This window comes from Gastrolobium bilobum, unplaced genomic scaffold (genome assembly GCF_033153095.1).
Source record: "Gastrolobium bilobum isolate Gb01-03AN ecotype WA unplaced genomic scaffold, APGP_CSIRO_Gbil_v1 utg116229, whole genome shotgun sequence".
NCBI lineage: Eukaryota > Viridiplantae > Streptophyta > Magnoliopsida > Fabales > Fabaceae > Gastrolobium > Gastrolobium bilobum.
The window spans coordinates 13,430-40,779 of NW_026899764.1; the positions used below are offsets into that span (position 1 = coordinate 13,430).

At 37.8% G+C, this 27,350-nt stretch overlaps 2 protein-coding genes across 2 annotated transcripts; one reads left to right on the forward strand and one right to left on the reverse strand.

Moving 5' to 3' along the window:
- Positions 1-731: 731 nt before the first annotated feature.
- On the reverse strand, positions 732-1,793 carry LOC133293271 (uncharacterized). The gene is made up of 2 exons (XM_061491808.1): positions 1,350-1,793; positions 732-1,286 (listed from the first exon to the last, which is right to left on the reverse strand). Exons 1-2 carry the CDS (start codon positions 1,791-1,793, stop codon positions 732-734), a joined length of 999 nt encoding a protein of 332 aa, XP_061347792.1.
- Positions 1,794-12,318: 10,525 nt separating this feature from the next.
- LOC133293270 (uncharacterized) lies at positions 12,319-14,517 on the forward strand. The gene has a single exon (XM_061491807.1). It carries the CDS (start codon positions 12,319-12,321, stop codon positions 14,515-14,517), a length of 2,199 nt encoding a protein of 732 aa, XP_061347791.1.
- The last annotated feature ends 12,833 nt before the right edge of the window (positions 14,518-27,350 follow it).

The window sequence follows — 27,350 nt, forward strand, 5'->3', positions numbered from 1 at the left end:
TTTTGAAAATAATTCTTTAAGAACTTTGCAGCGTTTCCATTCCACAGATAGTTTAGCCCATGGCCACTACTTTAAACATAATTATTCAAAACTGAAATCTCATAAACCCGAGATTCAGTTTAGAGATAACGAGTGGAAAGGAGAGAAATAACACTTATATTTAACTGGAAACAAATTAGGTTACAATAAAATAGAAAGTGGAGAATATGATTGCTGCTCGTGAGGAGTCTCAAGTGGGTGATACAGTGTAGAGGAGAAGTGTTGTCACTTAACTTCAGCTAAAACTATACAAAAGAAAAACTACAAAAATAAACAAAGTGATCTCTTCTTAAGGAATTCGATGGTATTCTTCGTGCTGGGACGTCCTATTTATAACAGAAGAGTGGATGGCAAAGTGTGTAATTTCCTTGGAGTTGTTTTCTTGACTGCATGAAAGAGGCGGTGTGAATAGTGCTTTGAGGGGCGCAAGTAGCTGGATGGGACAGTTATTGTTGAGATTTATCTTTCCTTCTGATCTTCCCCATGCCTTGGTAAAGTTGGTATTGTTGTAATAAAGATTACGTCACCATACGTTCCCCAACTGTGTTTTTGTAATAAAGATATTAAACATGTGTTTTTAGTGCTAAAGTTTCTCATCAGATGAGGGAATGAAAGGTACTTTGCCATCAAAATGGGCTTAGATGTGTTATCAAAAAAAAAAAGGGCTTAGATGGGCACGAATTTTCGTCCCATCACTTGCCCAAGTATTTGCAACTTTCTTGTGTCATTTTCACAGTTTCATATTTTTTTATTCCTCTCTTTTTGGAGAGAACATCTTTCATGAATTTGGCATACTTGGGCATTTGTTCCAGCGAATCCACCAGTGGTATGTTGATCTGAAATTGCTTCAAAATGTCTAAGAATTTTCCAAACTGCTTATCATCTTGTTGCTTCTTTGTTCTTTGAGGGAACAGAATTGTAACTGGCACTTGCTTGTTCTGTGGTGGTCTGATGGGTTGACTTCTTCCCACTTGAGTTTGTTTGTCAGCTACAATTCTTTCTCCAAGTTCTTGATCTTCTTCACCAGCTACTTGTGTTGGTTGTTGTTGTGTCATACTTGGAGATACCTCCAATGGTTCATTACGTTCCTTCCCAGGATTGGTGGTCTTGGGAGTGGTTGAGGTTTGTGTAGCAATTCTCCCACTCCTCAAGGTGACTGCCTTGATCTGCTCTGGTGAGGATCTTGAGAGGACATCAGTATCTCCTGGCAGTTTTCCTGATGTTTTTGTGTTGAGGCTAGCAGCTATCTGTCCCAGATGAGATTCAATGTTTCTGACCACATCATCGTTTATGGTAACATATTATTTGACATGATTCTCCAAGGTGTTGATGTGTTGGTCATCTCTGGGGAATAGAGCATAATTGGGTCTTCTCTGTTGGTCATATGCTCTATTTCCCATACTGCTGCCTTGTTGGTGTTGTTGCTGCTGGTTGTTGTATGGTCTTTGGTTCATGGGTGGTTTCCATTGTGGGTTGTGGTTATGATCTTTCACTATGGTGCCTCTAGGATTCTGGTTGTTGTTGCTTCCTGCATGTTGATTGTCTCTGGCCTGGGTGAAATTTATGTTCCCAAAATCTTCTGTATAACATACCAAGGCTGTGGATGGACAGTCTGTTGAATCGTGATTCTCACCACAAGCTGAGCATGGTTCACTCTCAGTAGCTGTGAGTTGTAATACTTCCATTCTTGGCTGTTCTTGGTCAATTTTTAGATTCTTCACCTCATTCATCAGTGTAGCCAGTTGGGCTTCCATGGCAGTTTATTTGTCTAATTCTAGCATGTTTGGCTTCCTTATTGGGCTCATTATTTCCAGTGGCCATTGAAGACATCTTTCTGCAGTGGCTTCTATTATTTCATACCGGGATTCAAGAGTTCCTGTAAAAAAATATCCTCTTGCAGCAAAGTCTAAATATGATTGAGAAGTATGATCAATCCCTTTGTAAAAAGACTGTGAAATTCCCAATTTCTCCACCCCATGGTTTGGACATTTCCTAATGATTTCTTTATATCTCTCCCAAGCTTCATAGAGATTTTTCCCATAAAACATTCTAAAGTTAGAAAGTTCTGCTCTAAACATCAGCTTGGCGAGACATAGGGAGAAATCTCTCTATAAAACTTATTAGAGAGTTCCTCCCATGAGTGTATGGATCCGGGGGTGAGAGTTTTCATCCTTATTTTGGCTTTTGAGCCCAAAGAGTGTGGGAACAACCTCATTCTCATACTTTTTTCTGTCACACCCTCAGTTCTGAAATTATCACAGATATCTTGAAAGTTTATGAGGTGTGTGTAAGGATCTTCTGCAGGGAGTCCATTGAAGACTCCAGCTTCCCTGATCATGTGAAACATGATGGGTTTTAGTTCAAATTTGGGAGCTACAGGGGGGAGGATTACTCCTCTTTCTGGTCTGTTCCTTGAAAGAGCAGCCAGAACTCTGAAGTTCTGTTCATGAGGGATCTCTTCATTGTTGTTATTGTGATCAACCATGTTTATTTCAAAAATATTTTTTTGAGATCTCTTCTTCTCCTGTGTAAGGTACGTTCTGGTTCAGGATCAAAGAAGAACTCAGGTATTTCAATGGAGTGGTGAGAATCTGTTTCAGACTCTTCACTCATAAACCATAAACACAAATAGTATGAACAACAGAATACATGACCAAAAATTAATAAATGAAATATACACAGAGTATGAACTTAAAATAGTAATAAAGACAGAATTTAGTGTAACTATCCCCGGTAACGGCGCCAAAAACTTGTTGGGTGGTGAACTTGTTGGTTGCTTAACATATTATGATGAAGGACATTCCTTTACTTTAGTTCATCATGAGAAAACACTTTCGTTCTCTTGACTTCAACCCAAGTGCGCAAGTGCACGCATCAAGTAATAAATGGGACTATTAGTGCCCAAATTATCATTTCCACGAGGATAGTACTCTAATTAATGCCTTAAACTATTTTAAAAGAATGAAAATGAAAAGAAAAGTTAGTAATTGACCTATTTGGTCAAATGTTCCCTACTGTGTTGACAACAACGTTCCTAAAGAACAGTAGGTTCAATCTGACAGCAACCAGCTCTTTGCTTCGTTATGTATGATATCCTTCTTGTTGAGAGAAGGAACAACAATATTCATGGGAGAATGATTGATACAAGATTGAACAAAGAAAAACAATAAAAATAATAATAACAATATTTAAGAGACAACAATATGGAGTGATAAAAATAGTTTTTAACAGAAGAAACAGATCCATTGTTTCATTCTTAAATAGCTATATTATCCACTCAAGCCTTAACACTTTTGGCTTTGATCAGGTCTTTTCACTGCCAACTCTGATTCCTCAGCTCATGGACTAAATGGCTCACAAGCTTCCATATTCCTATGGCTCCCTTGACTCCAACAGTTACTTAGCACAAGACCTTTAGTGAACGAGGTGGTCCCTTATTCCTAAGGCAACCAGCAGTGTTGTGGCCTTCCCCTTCTGGTTAAGCTGTCTGAAATCCCTTCCTTATGGAAATTCCTTTCTCAGTATGTATTCAAGTTCCATTGATATACAATGAATATAGCTCACTTAAACAGAGAAATACAAAAGCTTCAGTACAAGAGTTTTGAAAATAGTTCTTTACAAACTTCACAGTTTTTCCGTTCCACAAATAGATTAGCCCATGGCTACTACTTTAAACATAATTATTCCAAACTGAAATCCCATAGATCCGAGATTCGGTTCAGAGATAACAAGTGGAAAAGAAGAGAAATAACACATATATTTAACTGGTAACAAATTAGGTTACAATAAAATGAAAAGTGGAGAAGTATGGTTGCTGCTCGTGAGGAGTCTCAAGTGGGTGATATAGAATACAGAAGAAGTTGTTGTCACTTAACTAATGCTAAAACTATACAACTGAAAACGTAAAACTACAAAATAAACTAAGTGATCTCTTCTTAAGGAATTCGATGATCTTCTTCGTGCTGGAACGTCCTATTTATAGGCAGAAGAGTGAATGGCAAAGCTTGTAATTTCCCTGGAGTTGTTTTCTTGACTGCATGGACGGGGCGGTGCGAACAGTGTTCAGAGGGTTGCAAGTTGCTAGATGGGACACTTATTGTTGAGATTTGCCGTTTCTTCTGCAGTCCCTCATCCCTCTTTCCTCTTAGCCAATAGGAACTCTTTATTCCCTACTGTGCACGTTTCTTCCCACTTGATTGCTATACCTCTTATGCTTTATGGAAGCTTCTTTTCAACGTTACCTGCAAAGTGTACAGAGGGATAGAGTTAGTGGAGCAGGTGTATTTAATGTTCCCATTCTGTTTCCTTTTTCTATATTTTCCAAAAGATTACGTCATCATCCGTTCCCCACTGTGTTTTTGTCATAAAGATATAAAATATGTGTTTTTAGTGCTGAAGTTGCTCATCAGATGAGGGAATATATGGTATTTTTTCATCAAAATGGGCTTAGATGGGAACAAATTTCTGTCCCATCATGAACCATTTTTGTGGTCTCTTAGTAGCAGTACTACAGAGTGGCACAAGAAGCCTCAAACCACTGCCTTTTCTTTGTTTTGAGCCTTTGGGTAAGCATCACCACATTTCTCTTGAGTTTCTATTAAAAGAATGAACCTTGATGCATGTAATAAGTGGAACTTGATAACTTAAGGGTTGGTAAGGTATAACACGCCTAAAACGCATGATTGAACGTTTGGAACCCTTAAAAATAGAACCTTGGAAGTATATATTCGCCAAATGCAAAACTGCATTCTGTCGCGAAATATTCGGATATGATATCCGGATAGCCCCCGACAAATATCCGAATATTTTGGGAATTTCGAGTTTTGCACTGTTCTGTCTAAACAGAAGTGTAGATTGGGTTTCTGGTCCCTTGAGTGGTTAGTATGAATCTCTGTAATAAGTTCACAGAGTCAGAATCACTTAGATTAAAGGCTTTTGGCTTTGAGAGAAGCCTAAAGGCATGAAACGAAAAAGGAAACATTGTCATAATGTAATGAACTTCTAGATTTCGAATGTTGTTGAGATTTCTGGTCTAAACAAATTGTGATTGTGCTGTTTTGTGACCTTGGGTGGTTGTGGACTCTTGACTTGGGATTATTAGCTTACGAGGTAAGCTTTCGTGTCCTTGATTTTGCCTATTGTTGGTTCCACCATACCTCATAGAGGGGTGGTTATATGCATGCTGTGTTTTTATGAAAATTAATGATGATTCTTGTTATGCTATTGAGCTGTTTTATTGAGTGCAAGTGTCATATGATATGAATGTGGTGTACCACGTAGATGGTAATCCTGAGTATGTGGAGAGATACAAGATGGAAACTTTGTGGGGAGGTACAAGTGGTGTTCCTCGTACTGTAGATTGTAGATGTATGTAATCCCTACCTTTTAATTCTATGGCCAGTAGGATACATACACACATGACATGGATATATGCTACATTGCACAAGTTTTGAAAATTATATTGTTATACTGTTTTGGAACGTATATTGCACATGTAAGTGAGCTTGGGGTGGAGAAATCCTTGAGGACCCCTTGGCTTACTGAGATTTCTTTTTAGAGATCTCACCCCGTGTTGGGGAACATTTTCAGGTACACGTACCTTGGGGGTTGATACCTCTAGCGGCAGAAGGCCGGAGTTTAGTTGATTATGCATTCTGATTACTGATATGTCTGGATATTGATCATGTTTTACTTTCAGTATGTTGTGTTCTTTGATTTGAGACTTTGTTTGGCTTTATGGCCTTATTTGGTGTGCATGGGGGTTATCCATACCACATCGATATCAGTCATGTTTGAGTTTATTTGAGTTGTATAATGTATCAAGATATTGTCTGGTCTACATGTGTAACACCCTCTCTTGTAGGCCTCCAAGAGAGTTGTTTGCTAAGCGAAATTAGAGTTCTTTAATAGTATTTTAGAGACTGAAAAAAATATCGCTTTTACATTGCCAATTAAAACTAAAGCGGGGATCTGGTTAATTACAAAAATAAGAGTACACAAAATTTCTTAAACTTATTAAAAATATAAATTTCCTGATAGACCTTGCTGTCTTTAAAAATTCGTATAAAATCCAGTTCAACGATTCAAAAATATATTCTTTGTAATCTGGAAACTAAATATCTGGGACTTCACGGTCATATAAAATAATAGTGATTTGGAGTTTGTTTTCCCCTCGAAACATAACTCGCAAAAATAAGAGAGAAAATAGTGGAAATATCACAAATGTCCTGGCTGGTAAAATTCATAATAAATCGATCTTTCAGAATTTCATTGCAAGGTTTGTATATAATGAAACTAGACACCTGGGGCTACGCGTGCATATAAATTATAAGAAAATCGGAGGTCCTTAGCCCCAGTACGACAACTTACAAAGTGCTCGCAAAGACTTTTCAAAACTCAGCATTTAGATAACATGTCAAAATCCTTTTCGCAAACGTTTCAACATCTGTTTCCAAAATACTTGCTGGTTATAAAATCGTAATGTAATAATAAAATCATAGTTCACAATAATAAAAGCTTCTCAATTTCATACAGTCATAAATAAAATATCACATCAATAGCAGCATGCCCAAACAGTAGAAGCCAACAACAAATATCCAAGTCCTCAAAAGCTTTTACGTCCTCCTGCCATTTTGTAAAAATAGCAGCCCCGAAGGGGTGAGAGAAAATCCCAGTAGTGTGGCAACAAAACCATAGTGCAACAATATCAACTAGGCACAAAATCATAAATAGTCACTTCAAACATTTAATCTTTTTCATCATATATCATAACGCGTATATAACGCCCTTTTTCCTTTACGCTCATAGCACCGTCGTGCGCGTAGCATCACAGTGGGTATTCCTAATGGCTCCCATGAAGGTGAATCCCACTGTGGAACCTATGCGGACTGAAGCCAAGTGTCCCCTCTCCTGGTACCAGGCATGCCTATATGATGCATGCTCAGTCACATGTCCTCAATACAAATATATATATATATATATATATATATATTCAAGATGTCATGAATCAAGTATACATGCCATGTTATGCAATCGCACCCAACAGAAAAATGTATTATGATGTAAAATGCATGCATATATCATATCATCCTTTCATATTCTTACCATTGGCTCATCATCATCATAACATACATAGGACAAATGTGAGCAACACATCACAATTCCATACACTAGCCAATAGTCACATTAGGTAATACCGCCTACACATACCTTGGTGCGTATAATATTTTCATCAAGCATCACCCAATGGTCCACGTTTTAGGATTTTGCACACCTAACAGATATATATATATATATATATACAAGTCAGAATTAGCTACATATTTTTCCTATACTTAACATAGCTTTTCCATTCCCTTAGCCCCTTGGTCTATAACCGGTTTCCTTACTCTTTTACAAATGCCACGACCCAAGGTTCCTTAAGCATACAAGTTCTGTTTTCACCACCTACTAGGTGTTTATGATATTTCCTTTAACAAACACTACCTAGCTCTCATATACATAAACTAAGTAAGTCATTTACATAGGCTGCCTACATGTGTTATAAATACATGCAAGTTCGGTTTTAAGAGTGATACTAAGTGTTTATATATATATATATATATATTTCTTCTTTAATAACACATGTTCTACAATCATAAGGGTGTGCTAATAATACCTTTAACATCCTGCCCATATTTTCTTAACCGCTGTAATCCTAATAAGGTTTTCCAATTTAGGGAACATTTCATCAACATAATATGGGGCTATTTCCAAGCTCACAATTTCGGTTGGTTCTTACATACACCAAGGTCAAAGGTCTTCTACGAAACAGAAAAAAAAAGGGAGAAATAACAAAACATAATTTTTCCTAGAGCACACTCAGAAACCGAACCAGTGAGGGGGAAAATAAGGGTATCATTTCAGATTTTTACCTCTAGCATGTTGTACCCAACTCACCCTCCTCTCGGCCCAAGAACATCACCCAACAAGAGACAGTCCTCTTCCAATTTCACTGTCCCAAGAACCAGAACAGGGAACACAACAAGAACAGCTTGCTCAGCCTTACATGCGCCGAAGATCAAAGAGCAAGGGAGTAAGGATTTCTCACTAGGCCTTGCATGTTTGGGGAGAATGGATCAGGGTCCGAAGGTGAGATCTTCCTTGAAAGGCGTTGGTCTTCATCTGCGTGCAGGGAGGGACATCATCACAGTCCCAAAACAGATTGTATAGGATCAACGGATGAGGGGAACACATTACCTCTCTTGGAGCTTTGATGCTCGGCTGGACCAGAAACAATATGAGAGTAGAGGCTTAGATGGTGAGGTTCTTCTTTCACGGTTTAGAGGAGTAGAGGAGTAAAGTATTTGCAAGCTTGGGTCTTGAGCCTTTCAGTCCTTTGATACCAATGGCTTGGACAACTAAGAGCAGGTGGGAGGAGTGATATGCCTAGGGGTTTCGTTCTGCATGCCCTCAACTCGACAGCTTTGTGGTTGGACAGACTCAAGAGGGCAGAGGTGACAAAGATTCACGTTTTCTTAACATGCATACACCAGCCGAACAGCAAGGAACAAGAAATTATCTTGGTGATTCACCTACATCTTTCTACTCAATGGTCCCTTGCCGAAATAGTGGTGGAGGAAGAATATGTTGAAGTGGTTTATCCTACTCTTATGAAATCACGGTTTGTGAGAGGAAGCAAGAAACAACAAACTTGCACGCTTACTGCTTTGTACAATCGAACAAGGGAAAGATAAAATGGTTTCGATGTTTGGTTCATTTTCTGGAAGATTATGGCTTGTGAGGGAGAGAGAGAATGAGCATATAGGGATGATCCTAATTCTGATTAAAAGGGACATGCATAATTCTATTGTTCTTCTTAGGGTGTCACGACTTGAAGAAAGGAGATGAGGGTCGAGTTTTGGGTCTTTGATTTACAAGATAATGTACACTCAAGGAGACTCCTACAATCAGCGCCTAAGGGAAAGGAGTAGAGGTAGCAAGCTGATTGATATGATGACAATGATTTGGATTCACTCTGCTGCTGCTCCCTTCCAGCGCATAATTACAGAGTAACAGAGTGCAGAATTTTTGACCAATAAAACCTCATGCATGCTGACCATAATATTTTCATTGGGATAAAACTTAATAATGCTAATTATGGTTATCTAAGGATGCAAGGAACCATGAGATATAGATGAGATAACAAGCCAATCAGGATTAAGTCATACGCATGAAGGGATAAGGGTATCATGATGAGGATGTTTTTCATGTAGGGATTTTAGACCAAAAGAAAAAGACCATAATATGTTATGATTAAATTAATCCCATCCTACTATTTAATATTTCATATAACTATAAAGATGCCAACTAAAGTTCTTTTATAAGCTATGACCAAATTATACCCCCTCTAATTAATCACTAAAGGTTTTGTTCAAGAAACTAAGATAAATCACGTACTTATTTTAATATTAAAAATTCAGAATTATTCCTTCTCATTCCTAATAGCATGCATGCTCACAAATTAAATTTCCTAACACTTATTCCCTTAAAGTTATAATTAACCAAATTTTCATGAATTAAAATTGAGTCCACCCTAAATAAATATATACATATATATATTTCGAATTCAACACAAGCTTTTAAGTTCCTAAGCAACATTTATATAATTTCCTAAATCTGCGGGATGTTACAACATGTTGTAGTTCCGTGACTAGATACACAGTTATTTATACTATGAGGTTATTCAGTGTAGTTATTTATTGCAATTTACATACAGACGATATTTGAAAAGGAATAAGTAATCCACTTGGTTAATAATGAATAGTTCATAATTGGAAAGAAAAAGTTAGTTTCCGTATTTATTTAGCTGCGCTATTACCATATGTATGTTTAATACACCGGGTGTACACGGGGTGTTACATAAACCACATACACGGCCAAAGTGGTCCAAAAACTTTTGCAACAACATCATTTGTTGAAATTTCAGTAGAATTAGTGCTCTAGTTTAATTCTTCATATACCTGGTTCTGTACATATAAACAATTCATGAATCTAACATGAACAAGTAAGATAGATATATAAATGATTAACAATATCATTGTGTAATTCTAGATGTTAAGTTAGAATTCATAACAAGTAAAGCAATTTCTATTAGTCCCTGAACTCAACATGTAGCCTGTTATTCTCCTTCAATCTATTTAAGTCTTTACTTATGTTTGTTATCCAGACTCTATACTTAATTACCTGAGTAAATGAATTGCATGTTGTAACAACTTTCTTTATTATCTCTCTCCCTAGGATTTCAAGTTATGTCAAAATGGACTATACTAGTTCTTTTTTGCGCGCTAGTTATATTACTTTGATATAATGAAGAAAGCTTGTATTAGGAACTCACCTGTGCTATTCTAATTTAGACAAGTTTTCGATATTAGCTTGACATCAATATTATTCTCTTATATTCTTTCTCTACTGGTCCATATACTGGTTTATGAATTCATGTCCAACGGCACCCTACGGGTCTGGATTTTTGGTATGGAAATGTTGGACTTTTTTGGTATTAAAACAATAAATTTGGTAAGATTTGCAGTTTCAAAATCAGCGATAAGCAAGGTTTATTCAAAGTCGAAAATGAAAGGGGAGTGAATTTAACAGAGAATGAAAAAACAAACAGGGATTCAAAGCATATCGAAAATAAATTTTTTTTGATAAGATTAGATTTGGTAATTGCAAGGACTATTTCACCAAGTGGAATATGAGTGACACAACTTACTGATCACTACACAATCAACACAACAAACATTTGGGGTGTACGATATCAGAAATGCAGCTCCCACCAATAAACAAAGAAATCCCCACTCCAGAATGCTAAATCGAAGCCAAACTTTGAATTTCCAGAAGCGATTAATGGTGAAAGCAAGATGCCATGATCTGGAAGGTAAATGAAAAAAGAGCGAAACTAACCACGTATCTGTTTTCCTCGAACCTTTCGCGGAGTCTTGAAGCCTGAAGAGGGAAATAAGCACAAAAAACGATCAGAGAAAATTTTAAAATTAGGGATATTGAATTGAAATGTGAGAGATCGAAAAAGGTAGAAGAGGTGACGATGTATAGCCTAGTTGAGAGTGTCTTTGAGGGGAGGTACATCGCTTGCATCAAGAGAACTTACCGGCGAGGAGCGATGACAAAAATGTGTGTGGTAAGTGAAAAATTTAATAAACATGATGAGAAATTGAAGTTAAGTGAGTTACCTAGGAGGTTTTGAAGTAGAGTGAGATGTTGTAGCGACTGATAGGAGAATGAGTCTAGTCTCAATAAAGTGTTGAGTAAGTGTTTGATAGTTCGCAACAAGAGAGAAAGACATTACAACGAACTTGCGGCTCAGAGGAGAGTGAGTGCTAGGCTTTCTAAAGAAGGAACAAAGAGTTCACAACAATTTTTAAAATAAATGCAAATATTTTTTTTTGAAAAAAAACTAAATTATTTTTAGAGATTGATAATATCCAGAAAGTAAATAGAAATTAAAAAAATATTATATATATATATATATAAAGCAATATAAAATAAAAAAATATAATAAATTGTGGAAGCTTAGAACCTGCTAAAAATTACATTATTTAGTGGAGGGTTTTTTCACCTACACTAAATAACCTCCATTAATAATCTTTTTTTTTTTTGTAGTAATTACTATAGCTGGGGATGTTATATCTAGATAACTTTTCTTTAGGTATTGAGAAGCCTAATTTTTTTTTCCAGGTATTATGAAATAAAGTTCACCTTTCTGTGTGTTAAGAATCCTAGTTTACTCATATGAGGAATTGAGATGCTTAGGCCACAAGCCTAATTCTTCTTTCTAGGTATTGTGATACAGTAGCATTGCCAGAAGAAGAAACAGTCAAAGAAACTGGCGACTTAAAGGAGCAGAATTCAGAAACAGAGGAAGTGGATGATACTGATCAAACAGAAGAACAAAGCATAGCTAGAAGAAAAGGGCACCGCGAAAGGAAAAGACCTTTGAGGTTTAGAGATGACGTGTAAGGTTGTTAGAAAAGTTAGTTGGGGGAAATGTTACGTGTAAACGAATAGGAGGGAAATAGTTAGTGGTGGGATACGTGGCTATACTTGTAATAGCTATAAAATAGGGAAATTGTAATTCATAAGACACTTTTGATGAATATACATGAAACTTCTTTCTTCTCATCTCTTGAATTTTTCTCTTCTGTCATTATCCTTCTCTTCTTCTCTAATTCTGTTATGGGTAGAGAATCACCTCTATCAATTGGTGCTTTCATCCTCTGAACTATGGCTCCTGAGACTCCCACTCGAACAGTGGAAGATCGCTGGGAACACACTCAAGCAGATGTAGAAATGCTGAAGGAACAGATGAACAAGCGTTTCCAAGAATTGTCATGCAAATTGGATGCAATCTTTGACAACTACAAAGAACGACAATCACCAAATCTTAGTTCTATTTCCAATATGCAATCCAATACACGCGATCATGCAGCAGCGAAGAACCTGAGATTGAAGGTCTCACGTTACGATGGATTGACAGATCCACAAGGATGGATCTACAAAATCAATCAGTTCTTTGACTTCTATGATATGGAAGAAGAGCAACGTTTGAAGATTTCTCCTTTCTATTTCGAAGGTAAAGCTTTACAATGGTATCAATGGTTCAACAAAAATTCCACTATCAATTCCTGGCCCAAATTCCTTAAATCTCTGCAAACCAAATTCGGTCCTTCAGAGTTGGAAGATTCGCAAGGTCAATTAACCAAACTGTTTCAAACAGGCACGGTGCTTGAATACCAGGAGCAATTCGAACACTTATCCACTCAGGTGGATGGTCTTTCTGAATCATTCCTAGTAAGTTGTTTCGTATCAGGCTTAAAACATGAAATTCAACATGATGTCTCTGCCTTTCGTCCTTCTTCCTTGTCACATGCAATGTCCCTAGCCAAACTACAGGAATCTAAGTTACACCTCAAGCATCACCCACCCAAATTACATTCTCCTTATCCTCCATTACTGCCCACACCCATACCACAACCGAGGTTTAACCACAACAACCATAATATCAAACCTACTATTCTAACTACTCACACCAGCCAAACCACCACCCCAACAAACCCCACAGTTACTCATAGACTCACTCACAGCCAAATTCAGGAAAGAAAGGATAAGAATCTCTGTTTTTATTGTGGTGAGAAATACTTTAGAGGCCACAAATGTAAACCTTCAGTACATGTGTTGATTGTGCCTGATGAAGACATTATTGATGATGAGTTGCTTCACAATTCTGAGTGCTTGGATGCTATATCCAGCTTCCCAACAAACACTACTGACATAATCACTCCACAGATCAGTATGCATGCTTTATCTGGGTTTGTAGTGCCTCAAACATTACGTTTTAAGGGCCTTATTGGGAAATCTGAGATGTTGCTTTTGGTTGATGGGGGCAGCACTCATAATTTTGTGCAACCAAGAGTAGTTGCTGAACTGCAATTACCTATCTTAAATGATCGCCAGTTTGATGTAATGGTGGGCAATGGTCAGGTACTTAAATGTGAAGGATTCTGCTCAGCTGTACCAGTACAAATTCAGCAGCATGTCTTTTTGATGGACTGTTATGTGTTACCAATACAAGGAGCAGACATTGTACTTGGAGTCCAATGGCTACAATTGCTAGGGCCTATTCTATTGGATTATCAAAAATTATCAATGGAGTTCTCTTGGGGTGGGGAATCAATAAAGCTACAGGGAGACCAACATACCACTTCCATCTCTTTCAATCAATTTCGAAAAATCCAACAACAAGGCCAGGTAGCTTCCTTATTTCAACTATCTGTTATTGATGCTAATCCTACTGTTGTTAGTGATGATAACCATCCAGCTGTGACCAAGTTACTCCAAGAGTTTGATGAACTCTTCCAAGAACCACAAAAGCTGCCTCCACATAGACAATTGGATCACCATATTCACTTACAACCTGAGACCACACCAGTAAACGTGAGGCCATACAGGTATCCTCATTTTCAGAAAGGAGAAATTGAAAGACAGGTCCAAATGATGCTAGATTCTGATTTCATTCGCACCAGCACAAGCCCATTTTCCTCTCCAGTCCTTTTGGTGAAAAAGAAGGATGGATCATGGAGATTTTTCATTGATTTTCGGGCTTTGAACAGCCTCACTATCAAGGACAAATTCCCTATACCCACAGCTGATGAATTAATGGATGAATTGGGTGGTTCCATAATCTTTTCCAAGCTGGATTTGAGAGCTGGATACCATCAAATCTGCATGAGTCCTGATGATGTGCACAAGACTGCTTTTAGAACTCACCAAGGCCACTATGAATTTTTAGTGATGCCCTTTGGTCTCACAAATGCTCCTTCTACCTTCCAAGCCACCATGAATGTCATTCTTCAACCCTTCCTCCGTAAGTTTGTGGTTGTGTTCTTCGATGATATACTCATTTACAGCTCCTCCAAGCTGTAGAGTGTCCAAGTGTACATTTGCTCAACCAGCCGTGCAGTACTTTGGACACATTGTCTCACATACAGGAGTGAGTATGGACACCAACAAGATTAAAGCTATGTTGGAGTGGCCAATTCCAAAAAACCTCAAACAGTTAAGAGGATTCCTTGGACTTACAGGATATTATCGAAGGTTTGTCTATCATTATGCTACCATTGCTGCACCTTTAACCGAATTGTTGAAGAGAGATGCTTCCAATTGGTCAGAATATGCTCAACATGCTTTCCTGCACTTAAAACAGGCCATGACTACAGCTCCTGTTTTAAAGTTACCAGACTTTTCCAAAGAATTTGTCATTGAGACTGATGCATCTGATGTTGGCATAGGTGCAGTCTTATTACAAGAGGAGCATCCTATTGCTTATTTTAGCAAGAAATTATCTCTTCGAATGCAAAGAGCTTCTACTTATGTGAGATAACTCTATGCTATCACCGAAGGTGTCAAAAAATGGAGACAATACTTACTAGGAAGGCAGTTTGTTATCCGCACAGACCAGAAGAGTTTGAGAGCTTTGCTTGATCAGGTAATTCAAACACCTGAACAACAATACTACATGGCTAAACTCTTGGGTTTTCAATATTTCATTGTGTATAAACCAGGCAAGGAGAATAGAGTGGCAGATGCCCTCTCTCGAGTTCCCACTGTCTTTTGTTTCATTTCCCTTTCTAGTGTCCAGTTTGACATTCTAGAGAAACTAAAGGCAGAAAATATGCACTCATCTTTTTTCCAACAATGGTATACTGACTTGACTGCAAATCCAGAAGAACATGCTGACATGGAGATCAGAAATGGTCTTTTATTACAAAGAGGCAAGTTGTTTCTAGATCCATTATCTCCTTTGATTCCTACAATTCTACATGAATGTCATGCTACATTGTCTAGTGGACATACTGGAATTCAGAAAACTATTGCTCGAGTCAATAGTAGTTTCACTTGGCAAGGTTTACAAAAAACAGTTACTAATTTTGTTAAATCTTGTGTGGTTTGTCAACAAGTGAAATATTCTACACAGGCTCCAGCTGGTCTACTTTGGCCAATTCTCCAAAGAGAATTTGGGAAGACCTCACCATGGACTTCATTATTGGACTGCCCTTATCCCATGGTTATACCACAATCTTAGTGGTTGTTGATAGACTATCAAAGCAAGCCCATTTCGGCTGTCTTCCAAAAAATTCACAGCTCCTAAAGTAGCTGCCCTTTTCTCTACATTGGTATGCAGGTTACATGGCTTACCAAGGTCTCTTATTACAGATAGAGATCCTATTTTCCTAAGTCGTTTCTGGGTGGAATTGTTTGAACTCAGTGGCACAGCATTAAAACGCACAACTGCATACCACCCTCAATCAGATGGACAATCTGAGGTTGTGAACCGAGTCTTAGAACAGTATTTGAGGTGCTTTGTGGCTGAGTTCCCTAAGCAATGGTCTAAGATTCTACATTGGGCTGAACTTTGTTACAACTACTTTTCATAGTTCAACTGGGATGATACCTTTTAAAGTGGTATTTGGCAGAGATCCACCTTCCATTTTGGATTATATTCCTTCCTCTACTGTTTCAGCAGATGTGGATCGCGTGTTGCAAGACAGACAAGTCATTTTACAACAATTGAAAACAAATTTGCAGAAAGCTCAAGCTACTATGAAGAAGAATGCTGACAAACATCGCAGAGAGGTGACTTTTGATTTTAGTGATTTAGTTTGGGTTCATCTCCAACCATATCGACAACATTCTGTAGCGGATCGTATGTCTCATAAACTATCTTATAGATACTTTGGTCCTTTTGCTATACTTAAGAAAATTGGATCAATGGCTTACCAATTGGATTTACCAACCTCAGCAAAAATCCATAACACTTTTCATGTCTCACTGCTCAAGCCATTTCGAGGAGAACAACATATTCCTCCTTTACCTCCGCCTGACACATTTCTTGGTGGTCTACCAGTATTGGAACCAAAACGAGTTATAGCACTTCGAATTCTGCAACTCAAGGATCAACATATACAACAAGTCCAAATTGAGTGGGATGGATGCCTCAGGACATCATCACTTGGGAGAATGTAGTTGAATTTCAACAACAGTATCCATCTTTCAACCTCGAGGACAAGGTTGATTTTAATGGAGGAGGTATTGATACAGTAGCATTGCCAGAAGAAGAAACAGTCAAAGAAACTGGCGACTTAAAGGAGCGAAATTCAGAAGCAGAGGAAATGGATGATACTGATCAAACAGAAGAACAAAGCATAGCTAGAAGAAAAGGGCATCGCGAAAGGAAAAGACCTTTGAGGTTTAGAGATGACGTGTAAGGTTGTTAGAAAAGTTAGTTGGGGGAAATGTTACGTGTAAACGAAATAGGAGGGAAATAGTTAGTGGTGGGATACGTGGCTATACTTGTAATAGCTATAAAATAGGGAAATTGTAATTCATAAGACACTTTTGATGAATATACATGAAACTTCTTTCTTCTCATCTCTTGAATTTCTCTCTTCTGTCATTATCCTTCTCTTCTTCTCTAATTCTGTTCTGGGTAGAGAATCACCTCTATCATATTGGGAATACTAGTTCTCTCATTCTAAGTATTAAGCAGTCTAGTCTTTTACTTTTAGGTAAATAAATTGGTAATAATTCTTTTAATATTTTATTTTTAAGAAAATTCGATTGCATTTTGCCATAATACCCGTCGTGATAGTGATCTTCTTCCTTTTGACATAGCAATCACTAAAGTTCAAATCTAGGTAACAATTTTATTTTATTTTTTGGAAGTCGGTAACAAGTTTTGTTTCCTGAATAACTCCGTTGATACCAATCTACAAAATTGAAATCACGTTAAGAAATTGTACTTCTAATAATTTACAAAGCCAGACCTCTCCCACATAAATAATTCCTCTACAAAATTACATACCTTACGAGCAAAACAAGATAGATTCCCTGTGGGAGTGAAAATCATTTTGGACGGACTGAATAAATGCACATGGAGGAGGGACAATCCTCACATGTTAGAAACATGGGCCTTCGTTGCTATGCTTCTTGAATTCAAACTTCAAAGCAACCCCACTTTGGTGTCTTATGATGCTTCCACTCACATGCTTGTCCTTATCCTCTTTGCCTAGCTATTTCCATTTTTTTTAAGGGGCTTTTGTATAAGAGAAAATTTTTTCTACTGGGAACAAAATTTTGCTGGAATGTGATAGGAAATATTTTTTTCAGGTAAGTTACAAAAATTGTTTGATTTACCCAAATTTGTTTCGAAAATATTTGATTAAATTTACTGAGTTATGTTTAGTTGATTATGAAATAGTAGTAGGAATGTGAGGTTATTTTTTACAAAAAAAAAAAAAAAATAACCCCACCTTCACTTTTTCGATCATTATTTTTTTTTTCCAACCTCCCCCCTCCTCTCTAGCCTTCGTTGGCGGTGTTAGTGGGATTATCTGGGAAGTTTTATAATAAAATTGATTAGTTTTTCACCATTTAATTTTTTACCTTCTGACAGGATGCCACCAAAGGCTACTTGAAGTTTCTGCTTCACACTGTGGCATCGGGTGACAGGAGCATGAACAACCAAAACCCCCGATTTATTTGCAGAGGTTGACCGTAATATGCAAAACGAATTTGGAAGCCACATACAAGAAAGAGAAATAGGTATAAACAAGGTAACGGGAAAGCTTGGACTGCAGATCGTCCTCCTCAGCTAGCTACGACCACCTAGACGGAGGGAGCAATCCTTCACAAACCTGTACACTGACAAAGCTTCTTCACAAATGTGAGGGTTAATTTGGTCCTCAATTTGGTGGTTGATTTGTCACTTTCCCGGATAAACAAAAATTCCAACAAATCTTTGGCAATGTTTTGGTGGTGTCCGTACCAAAATTTGCAAAGAGAACGAAATCCGTCAAACAAGAGTGCCTAGGATATTTTTAGTTTTTTGTGTACCAAACATAACTCTATAAACCCCAAGTGAGCTTTCTCATGCTTTTAAAAAAAATCTGAGTACCAAACACTCCCTTAATGAGTTGTTCATAGCCCCAAATGGGCCAGGCCCTTTGCAGTTTGCACTGTGTACATTTTGTTTGTCCCGATAAAAGCAAGGACCATTCAATTTACTTTCAAAAGAGTCCTTCTATAACGGAAATAGTTCCTCAAATTCACATGGGTGACATGGTAAATTCAAATACAGTGGGCTTATTGTATATGAATAAGTCCTAAACCTGTGACCCACTTTGTTCTCTAGTTATCCCAATAATACAGGCAACTCCATGATTAGAATTTACTCAAGAACACAACCTAAAATGTAATTGATGGCTTGTCCTCCAAGCTGGGCCCGTAACTACAAATGGGATTTGGATAAGCTTAACTTTTTGATCTAATAACCAGTGTTTATGAGATGTCATCAACTTATCAAGGAGACCGATATGATAGATTATTCTCAGTTTCTCACAATAATGCTTAGTCATTATCCCTAGCCAAATGAAACATTATTTAATTAAATCTGTCTTCCTAGCGAATCTCGAAGAAACAAATCCTTGCAAGAAGATTATTATGATCAAGAACAAAATGGACTAAACCATTCACATGGCTGAATTCTCTCAACATGTAGTACGAATTTGCGGTGGAACTCTATGGAAAGTGCTACTTGTTGAACTCCCTTAATTTATATTAAAATTTTCAAACCATTTGAGGATGTGCATTATTTTTTAAATTATCCTTTCGCAATATTCAATGGTGGGGTTAGGCTTGTAATTGTTGTGTCTCGGAGACTAGCAGTCTTCAGCATGACCTTCTTCAGGTCGGCTTGCATAAGCGGCATTGAACAATAAATGTAAAACAAATTAAAAACAGAGATAAGGACGAAGAGAACACCAAAAATTTTAACGTGAAAAACTCTTTCATGTGAAGAGTAAAAATTACAGGACCAAGTCCAAAAAAACATCCATTATGAATAATGAGATTACAAGATTTAGTATGATTCAATAATCAAAGGACTTTACCCTCTAAAGGATGGATCCACTCACAATTGTCTCACACAAGTGTTTCTCTCTATAAAGGGAATAGAAAGAAACTATTGGAAGGGCCAAGAACGTCGTGTATAACGGTAAGTCTAGACACATACGTCGTAAACATGATACCGTAAGACAACTACTCTCGAATGTAATTATTACAATTGACTATGTTAAGTCTAAAGAGAACATAGCGAATCCGTTAACCAAAGGGATTCATAGAGAGTTGGTTGAAAATTTGTCGAAAGGAATGAGTTTAAGGCCTATCAATTGTTGAGCATTGTGGTAACTCTACCTAGAAGAGTGGAGATCCCATGAACAAGGTTCAAAGAGACAACTAAGTGATGGTCGACTGTTTAAACACTGTGGAGTTTTTAAACTCATACTCATTCCTAAGACAAGACAGTGTATTTATGAGGGTAAGAACTTAGGCTTTTAATGATTTCTTACTCTGTTGTGTTTAGATGATGTATAGTGAGTTACATCACAAGAAATCACCTATGTGAATGTGAAGTGAGGGCCGCTTCTATGAGAATTTTTCAAAGGCCGATTCTCTAAAACACTCGCAGAACCAGGCAGGTGTCCCACGACCAAAATGGGCGCAACAAAGGACCAACAATGCTAGAGAAGCAATTGTGTGACTCCTATTATCTAGGTATACACTAAAGGTTAACGGTTCAAGTCGACCTAGGCCACCGATTGACCGAGTACATCCGATAGGTTTTCACTAGAGAAGGTTCAAAGGTAACTCCACCTATCTCGATGCAGTTGTTTCTCGTTGAGGAAATTACACTTTGCATTTATACTCTTATGCATTTTGTCACGATGATTTGACTTCTTATCCATGTGGGGGATTGTTGGAATTTATGAACAATAATCCATTGGTTATGAATAAGAAGTGAGTTAATAAAGAAAAGAGAAAAAGGGAAGATGAAAAGGTGTGTGGGTTTTTAACAAAGTCCCACATTGGACAAATAGTAGGAAGTAGGAGAGTTTATAAGCTCCCACCTCACTCTCCTAGATTGGCCCTTGGGTCACTACACATTTTGTGGAGGGGGAGGAGCTAGGTGGGCTTTGGTCCACCACACGTGCGCGCGCCGCCCCAGTCCGGCCGGTTCGGTTCGGTTCGGTGTAATAAAAATAATTTTTTATTAAATAATTTTTAATATTTTGTCCAAAAAAATGTATCTCCAAAACTTCGAACCCAAAGGTTTCTACTCGCCAGTTTTTTGAGCAATTTTTAACCAAACCGGTCACCAGATGTGTTTGCTCGCCGAACCGGTAACCGGTTGTACTTGTTCGTCGGAAAGGTCACCGGTCGCACCCGTTCGCCGCCGTCAGACACGGCGGTTCACCGCAGGCGACTGTTCATCGTGACCTGTCAGTGTCTATTCAGTGTCTATAAATAGACACTAACACCTTCAGAAATTTATCTGATTTTCTGCACTGAAACTCTTTCCGGAAATTTTCTTCTCTTCCGATTTGCATACCTTTCTTCATCCTCCAGTGTACTTCCCTCTGGCAATTGTTGTGTTCATTTGGGCTGTTGATTGGTAGTGCAACCATTCTTCAGACGAAATCTGTTCTATCTTGGGAGACAAGTGTCCATAAACCTTTGGCATCTGTGAGGGGGCAAATTGTCTTAAGGAGACACGTTCTGTGGGCTCGAATTTTACTCCTCTGATACTGCATTCCTCATTCTTCTAATTATGTCTGTTTCATACATATCAAGTAAGTCTGTTCTTTAATTTTATAATTGCACAGTGATAATTCTGATCATCTACCTCCTATTAGAGATATAATATCACCCACTGTCTTCAATAACAGAAACTTGTTTGACAAACGACATCACTTAACTTGGATCAATATTTTGTATGTGTCAAGAAGCTGACAGACAACCAACGAGGAGAAAATAAAGGAAAACTGTTAAAAAAAAGGGTGTCCACCAACTATTTTTTCTTTTATTTAATAGGTAAGAGAGAAGTAATCAATGAATTAATGTAATAAGTTAACGTCATAGAAAATTAAATTGAAAACCTCTTCATCATAGAAAATTAAATTTAGGACCTCTTCTTCACATAAACTAATCCCATTTATGAATAATGAAATGAGGATAAGGGGTGCACTTGCTACTCTCTCCAAATTAAAGGAAGAACCATCCTCCTATGCAAAAAATTATTTCAATCTAAAAATTTAAGTTGTTAGGTGAAGATCACATTAATAATTTTATATTATATTTACGTAATATGTTATCTTTCTAAAATTATAAGCTGAATAAGCAGAATTAGAAACTTTACGAGTCTATAACTTTTATTATTTAATATGCAATTTTTATAAATTTATAAATTTTCTTTATTTAATTTGTTATTTGTATTACTCAATATAAATATTTTCCATAAAATTTTGTAATTTTAAAAAATAATAAAGTACTTCTTTTTTTAATAAATAAAATAAATTCTTTAAAACGAATATATTTTAACAAGTTTTTGGCCTCAATTTAAAAGAAAAAGAATTTACTAAAAAGAAAAAGAAAAAGCAAAGTCTCTTGTGATAAAATAAAAAAATATTTATGAGCTTTTTTTAATGATTGTTGTAAGCTTAATGATATCATGCTCGAGAAATGAGGTTCTATGCGATATTGGTGATTGTGTCATAATGTTTTAAAAATTTAGGAGTGAGAACTGAGAAACATATAATGGATGCCATGATTCTTACATGTCAACTGCCTTGCCTAGCATGTGAATGCATTTGATAATTGAAGTCGATTTTTGTATATGCAAGCGATTTGTTTTTGGGAAAAAGGTGTGCCATTTTAAATGACACACCTTACATCATTTTCCTCTCACAAAGAAGTGGGACCCACATCTTTAAAAAAAAATTCTCTCGCTCTCTCTTCCATGATTTATCTCTTTCTCTCACTTAAAATAACATAACTTTGTGTCCTTTAAAATGATACACACTTTCCTCTTTGTTTTTAGGCTGGAATTCGTCAAAATATTATTTTTATTTATTAGTAACAAAAGTAATGTATCCTTAAATTTGGACTTTGGGCGCGGAAAAGGCTGAATCCTAAACTTAGTCTAGAATAATGTTAAGGAATAATATTGTTCTATCTCAGAGACAGAGATGTCTACCCAATGGACTAGGGTAGACTAGTATGTTAATCTTGGAACTAGTGTCCTCTCCAAGGTATCTATAGAAGATCACTGTGCACAATAATACTTTAACGGCTTTGTCAAACGGGGTGTGTGTGTACGCACAGTGACAACATAACAATAAGAGAGAGAGCGTACGTAGCTGTAGGTTTTACCTCTTATTTATAGGATTTACCTGTGGGTAGTAGATTATGAACCTTTAGTGCCTCTCACAGTGGCCCAGGCTCATTTATCATGTTGTCGTATTAGAATTGGTATCCTTCGCGGATATCCTTCCGTAGTTATGTTTGATTTAAATCTTATATTGCCCCTTGTTGTGCTTGTCAATCAATGGGCCCCTTATATGGGTCCATAACAGTTGTCCCTCGGCCAGGCTGCCTGGGTGTCCGGGTTGCCGAGGTGAACTTCTTTTTTTGCATTAACCCGAGTTTCTGTCAAAAATGCTCGAGTTTCCTTGAACTCCTTATGCATATGTTCTGAGCTTCGAAAATTTTTGAACGGGGAATAGTACTTTCTGGAACTGGGAATAGTACTTCATTGCCCCTTATCTCCCCGGGTTGAACTTGCACCCAGGAAGATATTGCATTTTCAACCGGGGTATGGGTGGGCTTGAGTAGTTGGGATCCAACTACCGATTTGCCCCCAAGCGCACCATTCTTGTAACCCAACTTGTATACTTTGGCCTGGGTGTTGATGCTTCCGGTATTCTGGCGACTTTCATGTCGGTAATCATCGCATTTTGACACGTGGTGCTTGCCACATTTGTTATTTTGCTGCAGTCATTTTGTGAAATTTTTATTTTTCGTGTGCATTTATTGAGTGCATCGTTTCATGAGTCTAATCATTACTTTTGTATGTAATGACTTTTTTAACCCTGACTGTTCCCATTCAAAAACTGCTATGGTTACTTTGTGTTGTCTATATATACTCCTTCTCATTTCATTTCTTCTCTTCTTTTATGTTTGTTTGCTCCCCAGAAGAGTCAATTTCTCCGTGTGACTTTGTTTAGTGCCAGTGTTTGTCAACTTTGCTTCCAAACACTCTTTTTCTTCAGGTATTACATTCTTCTCCTGAATTTTCCCCTTTCTTTAGTGCTTTTCAGTATCTTCATGCTCTGTTGTTCTTTTGATTTTTCCATGTTACAATCTTCGTCTCTCGTGTTTTTGCACTTTCTGTCCTGAACATTTACGTTCTGTTGATTCATTCATAAGTTGCATTTTGAGTTTCTTGAGTGTTTGTGGCTTTCTAGAGAAATGCATGATGTTGTGCGTATGGGATAACTTCAGGTCCTTCTTAACCTCTGCATCATCTGGCTGAACAATGTGTGAATCATCAGATATATATCTGTGAAGCTGACTCACGTGGAACACATCACGAAAATTCGCTAAGTTGGGAGGTAGAGTAAGTTGATACGCCACTGGTCCAACCCTTTTTATTATCTGGTAGGGTCCGATGAACCGTGGACTCAACTTTCTAACTCCCAAAGCACGCCCAACTCCTGTGGTGGGTGAGAATCTAATAAATACATGATTCCCTTAAGAGAACTCAAGGGGTTTGTGCTTTGCATCATAATAACTCTTCTGACGGATTTGTGATTTCTTATGTTGATCTCTAATCATCTCAATTTGTTCTGTAGTCTCTTGGACCAATTCTGGTCCCAGTAATTGTCTTTCTCCAATCTTCGTGCAACATGTAGGTGTCCTACACCTACGGCCATACAAGGCCTCATAAGGAGCCATACCCAAGCTGGCGTGATAACTGTTATTGTAGGAGAACTCGATCAATGACAGGTACTTGTCCCAAGTATTACCCTGCTCTAGCACACATGCTCTCAGCATGTCCTCCAGTGTCTGAATAGTCCTCTCTGTCTGACCATCTATCTATGGGTGATATGCAGTACTCAATCTCAATTGAGTACCAAAGGCCTCATGTAACGCTTCCCAAAAGCGTGAAGTAAACTTCGGATCCCGATAATTGACTATGCTTTCGGGAATGCCATGAAGCTTCACAATCTCTTTGACGTATAGTCTGGCTAGCTGCTCTGTGGAGAAAGTCATCTTGACTGGAATAAAGTGGGCGGATTTAGTCAACCTATCAACCACAACCCATATAGAATCAAATCCAGCCTGACTTCTCGGCAATCTAACAACAAAGTCCATGGATATGCTCGCCCATTTATACTCTGGAATCTCTAATGGCTATAATAAGCCAGAAGGCTTTTGATGCTCAATTTTCACCTTCTGACAAATAAGGCACTTGCTCACAAACTGAGCTAAATCTCTTTTCATCCCAGACCAGCAGAAATTGCATTTTAAGTCTTGATACATCTTGGTAGCACCTGGATGGATGGTGTACTTGCCCATATGGGCCTCAGTCAACACTTCTTCTACCATTGGCCCCTTTGAAACTATCAACCGGTCTTTGTAATACTTTACATTAGTAGTATCTCTGAATTACAAACTCTTGCTCTTTCATCCCTTGAATTCCTTCATCAAGCAATTGGGTCACTTTAACTCTTTCCACAATTGAATTTAGGACTTCAACTATAGTCATAAAATATGAAGTCTCAAGTGGTGTCACAGGAATTCTCAAATCCCTGAACTTCTCAATCAATTCATACTCTGCAATCATCATGCTAGCCACACTCGTAGTCTTCTTGCTCAAGGCATCAGCCACCACATTGGCCTTTCCAGGGTGATACTGAAGGTCAAACTCATAATCCTTCAGAAATTCCATCCATCTCCTTTGCCTTATATTAAGCTCTTTTTGATCGAACAAGTACTTCAAGCTTTTGTGGTCACTATAAACTGTGAAAGTAGCACCAAACAAGAAATGCCGCCATATCTTCAAGGTAAAAACCTCAGCCGCTAACTTAAGATCATGAAGAATAGACCACTACCTTTCGCTCCTGCATCAACACGCACCCTAATCTATACTTGGATGCATCACAATAGATCTCAAATCTCTCTTCCGGGTCAAGAAGAATCAAAACTGGTACGGTAGTCAACTTATCCTTCAATTCTTGAAAGCTCATATCACACCCAAGGGTCCTTGCAAATGGCACCCCCTTTCGGGTTAATCTAGTCAATGGCAAGGCAATTCTGAAGAATCCATTAATAAACCGCTTGTAGTATCATGCTAATCCCAGAAAACTCCGAACTTTAGTAACATTATTGGGTCTCTCCCAATCCAATATCGCTTCTATTTTAATCGGATCAACAGCCACTCCTGCAGATGAAATGACGTGACCAAGAAACTTGATCTCATGCAACCAAAACTCACACTTGGATGGTTTGGCATATAACTGATGCTCCCTCAAATTTTGCAAGACTATCTTCAAATGCTTTGCGTTCTCTTCTTTACTCTTGGAATAGATCAGAATATCATCAATAAATACCACTACAAACTGATCTAGATGTGGTTGAAGATCTGTTTCATATAACTTATGAACACGGCCGGGGCATTAGTAAGCCCAAATGGGATCACTAAATACTCATAGTTCCCATATCTGGATCGGAAAGCCGTCTTCAAAATATCCTCTTCCTTTACTCAGATCTGGTGATATCCAGAACGAAGATCAATCTTCGAGAACACTGAAGCACCCCTAAGATGATCCAACAAATCATCGATGCGGGGTAGAGGGTACTTGTTCTTCACTGTTACCTTGTTTAGTTACTGGTAATCCGTGTACAACCTCATAGTCCCATCCTTCTTCTTCACAAAGATGACTCGGTCTAATGAACTTCATATGAGACAACTCTTCAATCTGCTTTCTCAAATCTGCAAGCTCTACAGGTGACATCCAGTATGAAGCCAAAGAGATAGGCCCCACACCCGGCACTAGGTCAATAAAGAATTCAATCATCCTTTCTGGTGGAAACTGTGGGATCTCTTTTGGAAATATATCCTCAAAGTCACATACAATCGGAATACTAAAAGTTGGTTCCTTAGAGACACCAACCAATCCTCCTAACATGATATATCCTGCATCTTTCGCATTTAGAGCCTTAATCATCTACAACACTGATAAATATAGGGAGTCCTTCTTCTCATTCTTAGCAGAAGAATAATTTTTCCTGCTACAACAATCAATCATAAATCCATGTCTGACTAGCCAATCCATGCCTAGAATGATGTGCAGATTCATACCCTCAAGCACAAGCAGATCAACCACATACTGCTTCTCTTCTTAACTGAACTTGACTTCTTTACACATCAAAGAAGTGAAAACTAAGTATCCGGTGGCAGTCTTAACTACCATAGGAGGCGTAAATGCATACATAGACAAGTTCAAACCATTTGCAATAAAACCAAAAATAAAAGAGTGGGGGGATCCTGAGTCAAATAATGCATCAAAATCATGGCCATCAATGGAAAAGGTACCTCTGATCCGATTTGGAGACTTCTCCGCCTCTTGCTGGGTAACTGCATAAACTCATTCAACTGGAGGTACTAGATACTCCTCAATAGTAATGGGAGTTGGAACAATCTGAATAGGAATAGCCTGAATAGTCGCAACTTGCCCCCTTTTCCTAGGGCACTCTTTAGAAAAATATCTTGCTTGACCACAACTATAGCATACATTCTGCCCAATAGACACCATAATGAGACCTCCCACACTTAGCACAAGTAGGAGTCTTCCCAT

Excerpts from the sequence above, each read along its gene's own strand:
- LOC133293271 (XM_061491808.1), bottom strand. The coding sequence starts at position 1,793 with ATGGAAGCCCAACTGGCTACACTGATGAATGAGGTGAAGAATCTAAAA. Across the intron at positions 1,287-1,349 it reads TCAACACCTTGGAGAATCAT|ATAGCTGCTAGCCTCAACAC; the intron begins GTCAAATAATAT and ends CATCTGGGACAG.
- LOC133293270 (XM_061491807.1), top strand. The coding sequence starts at position 12,319 with ATGGCTCCTGAGACTCCCACTCGAACAGTGGAAGATCGCTGGGAACAC.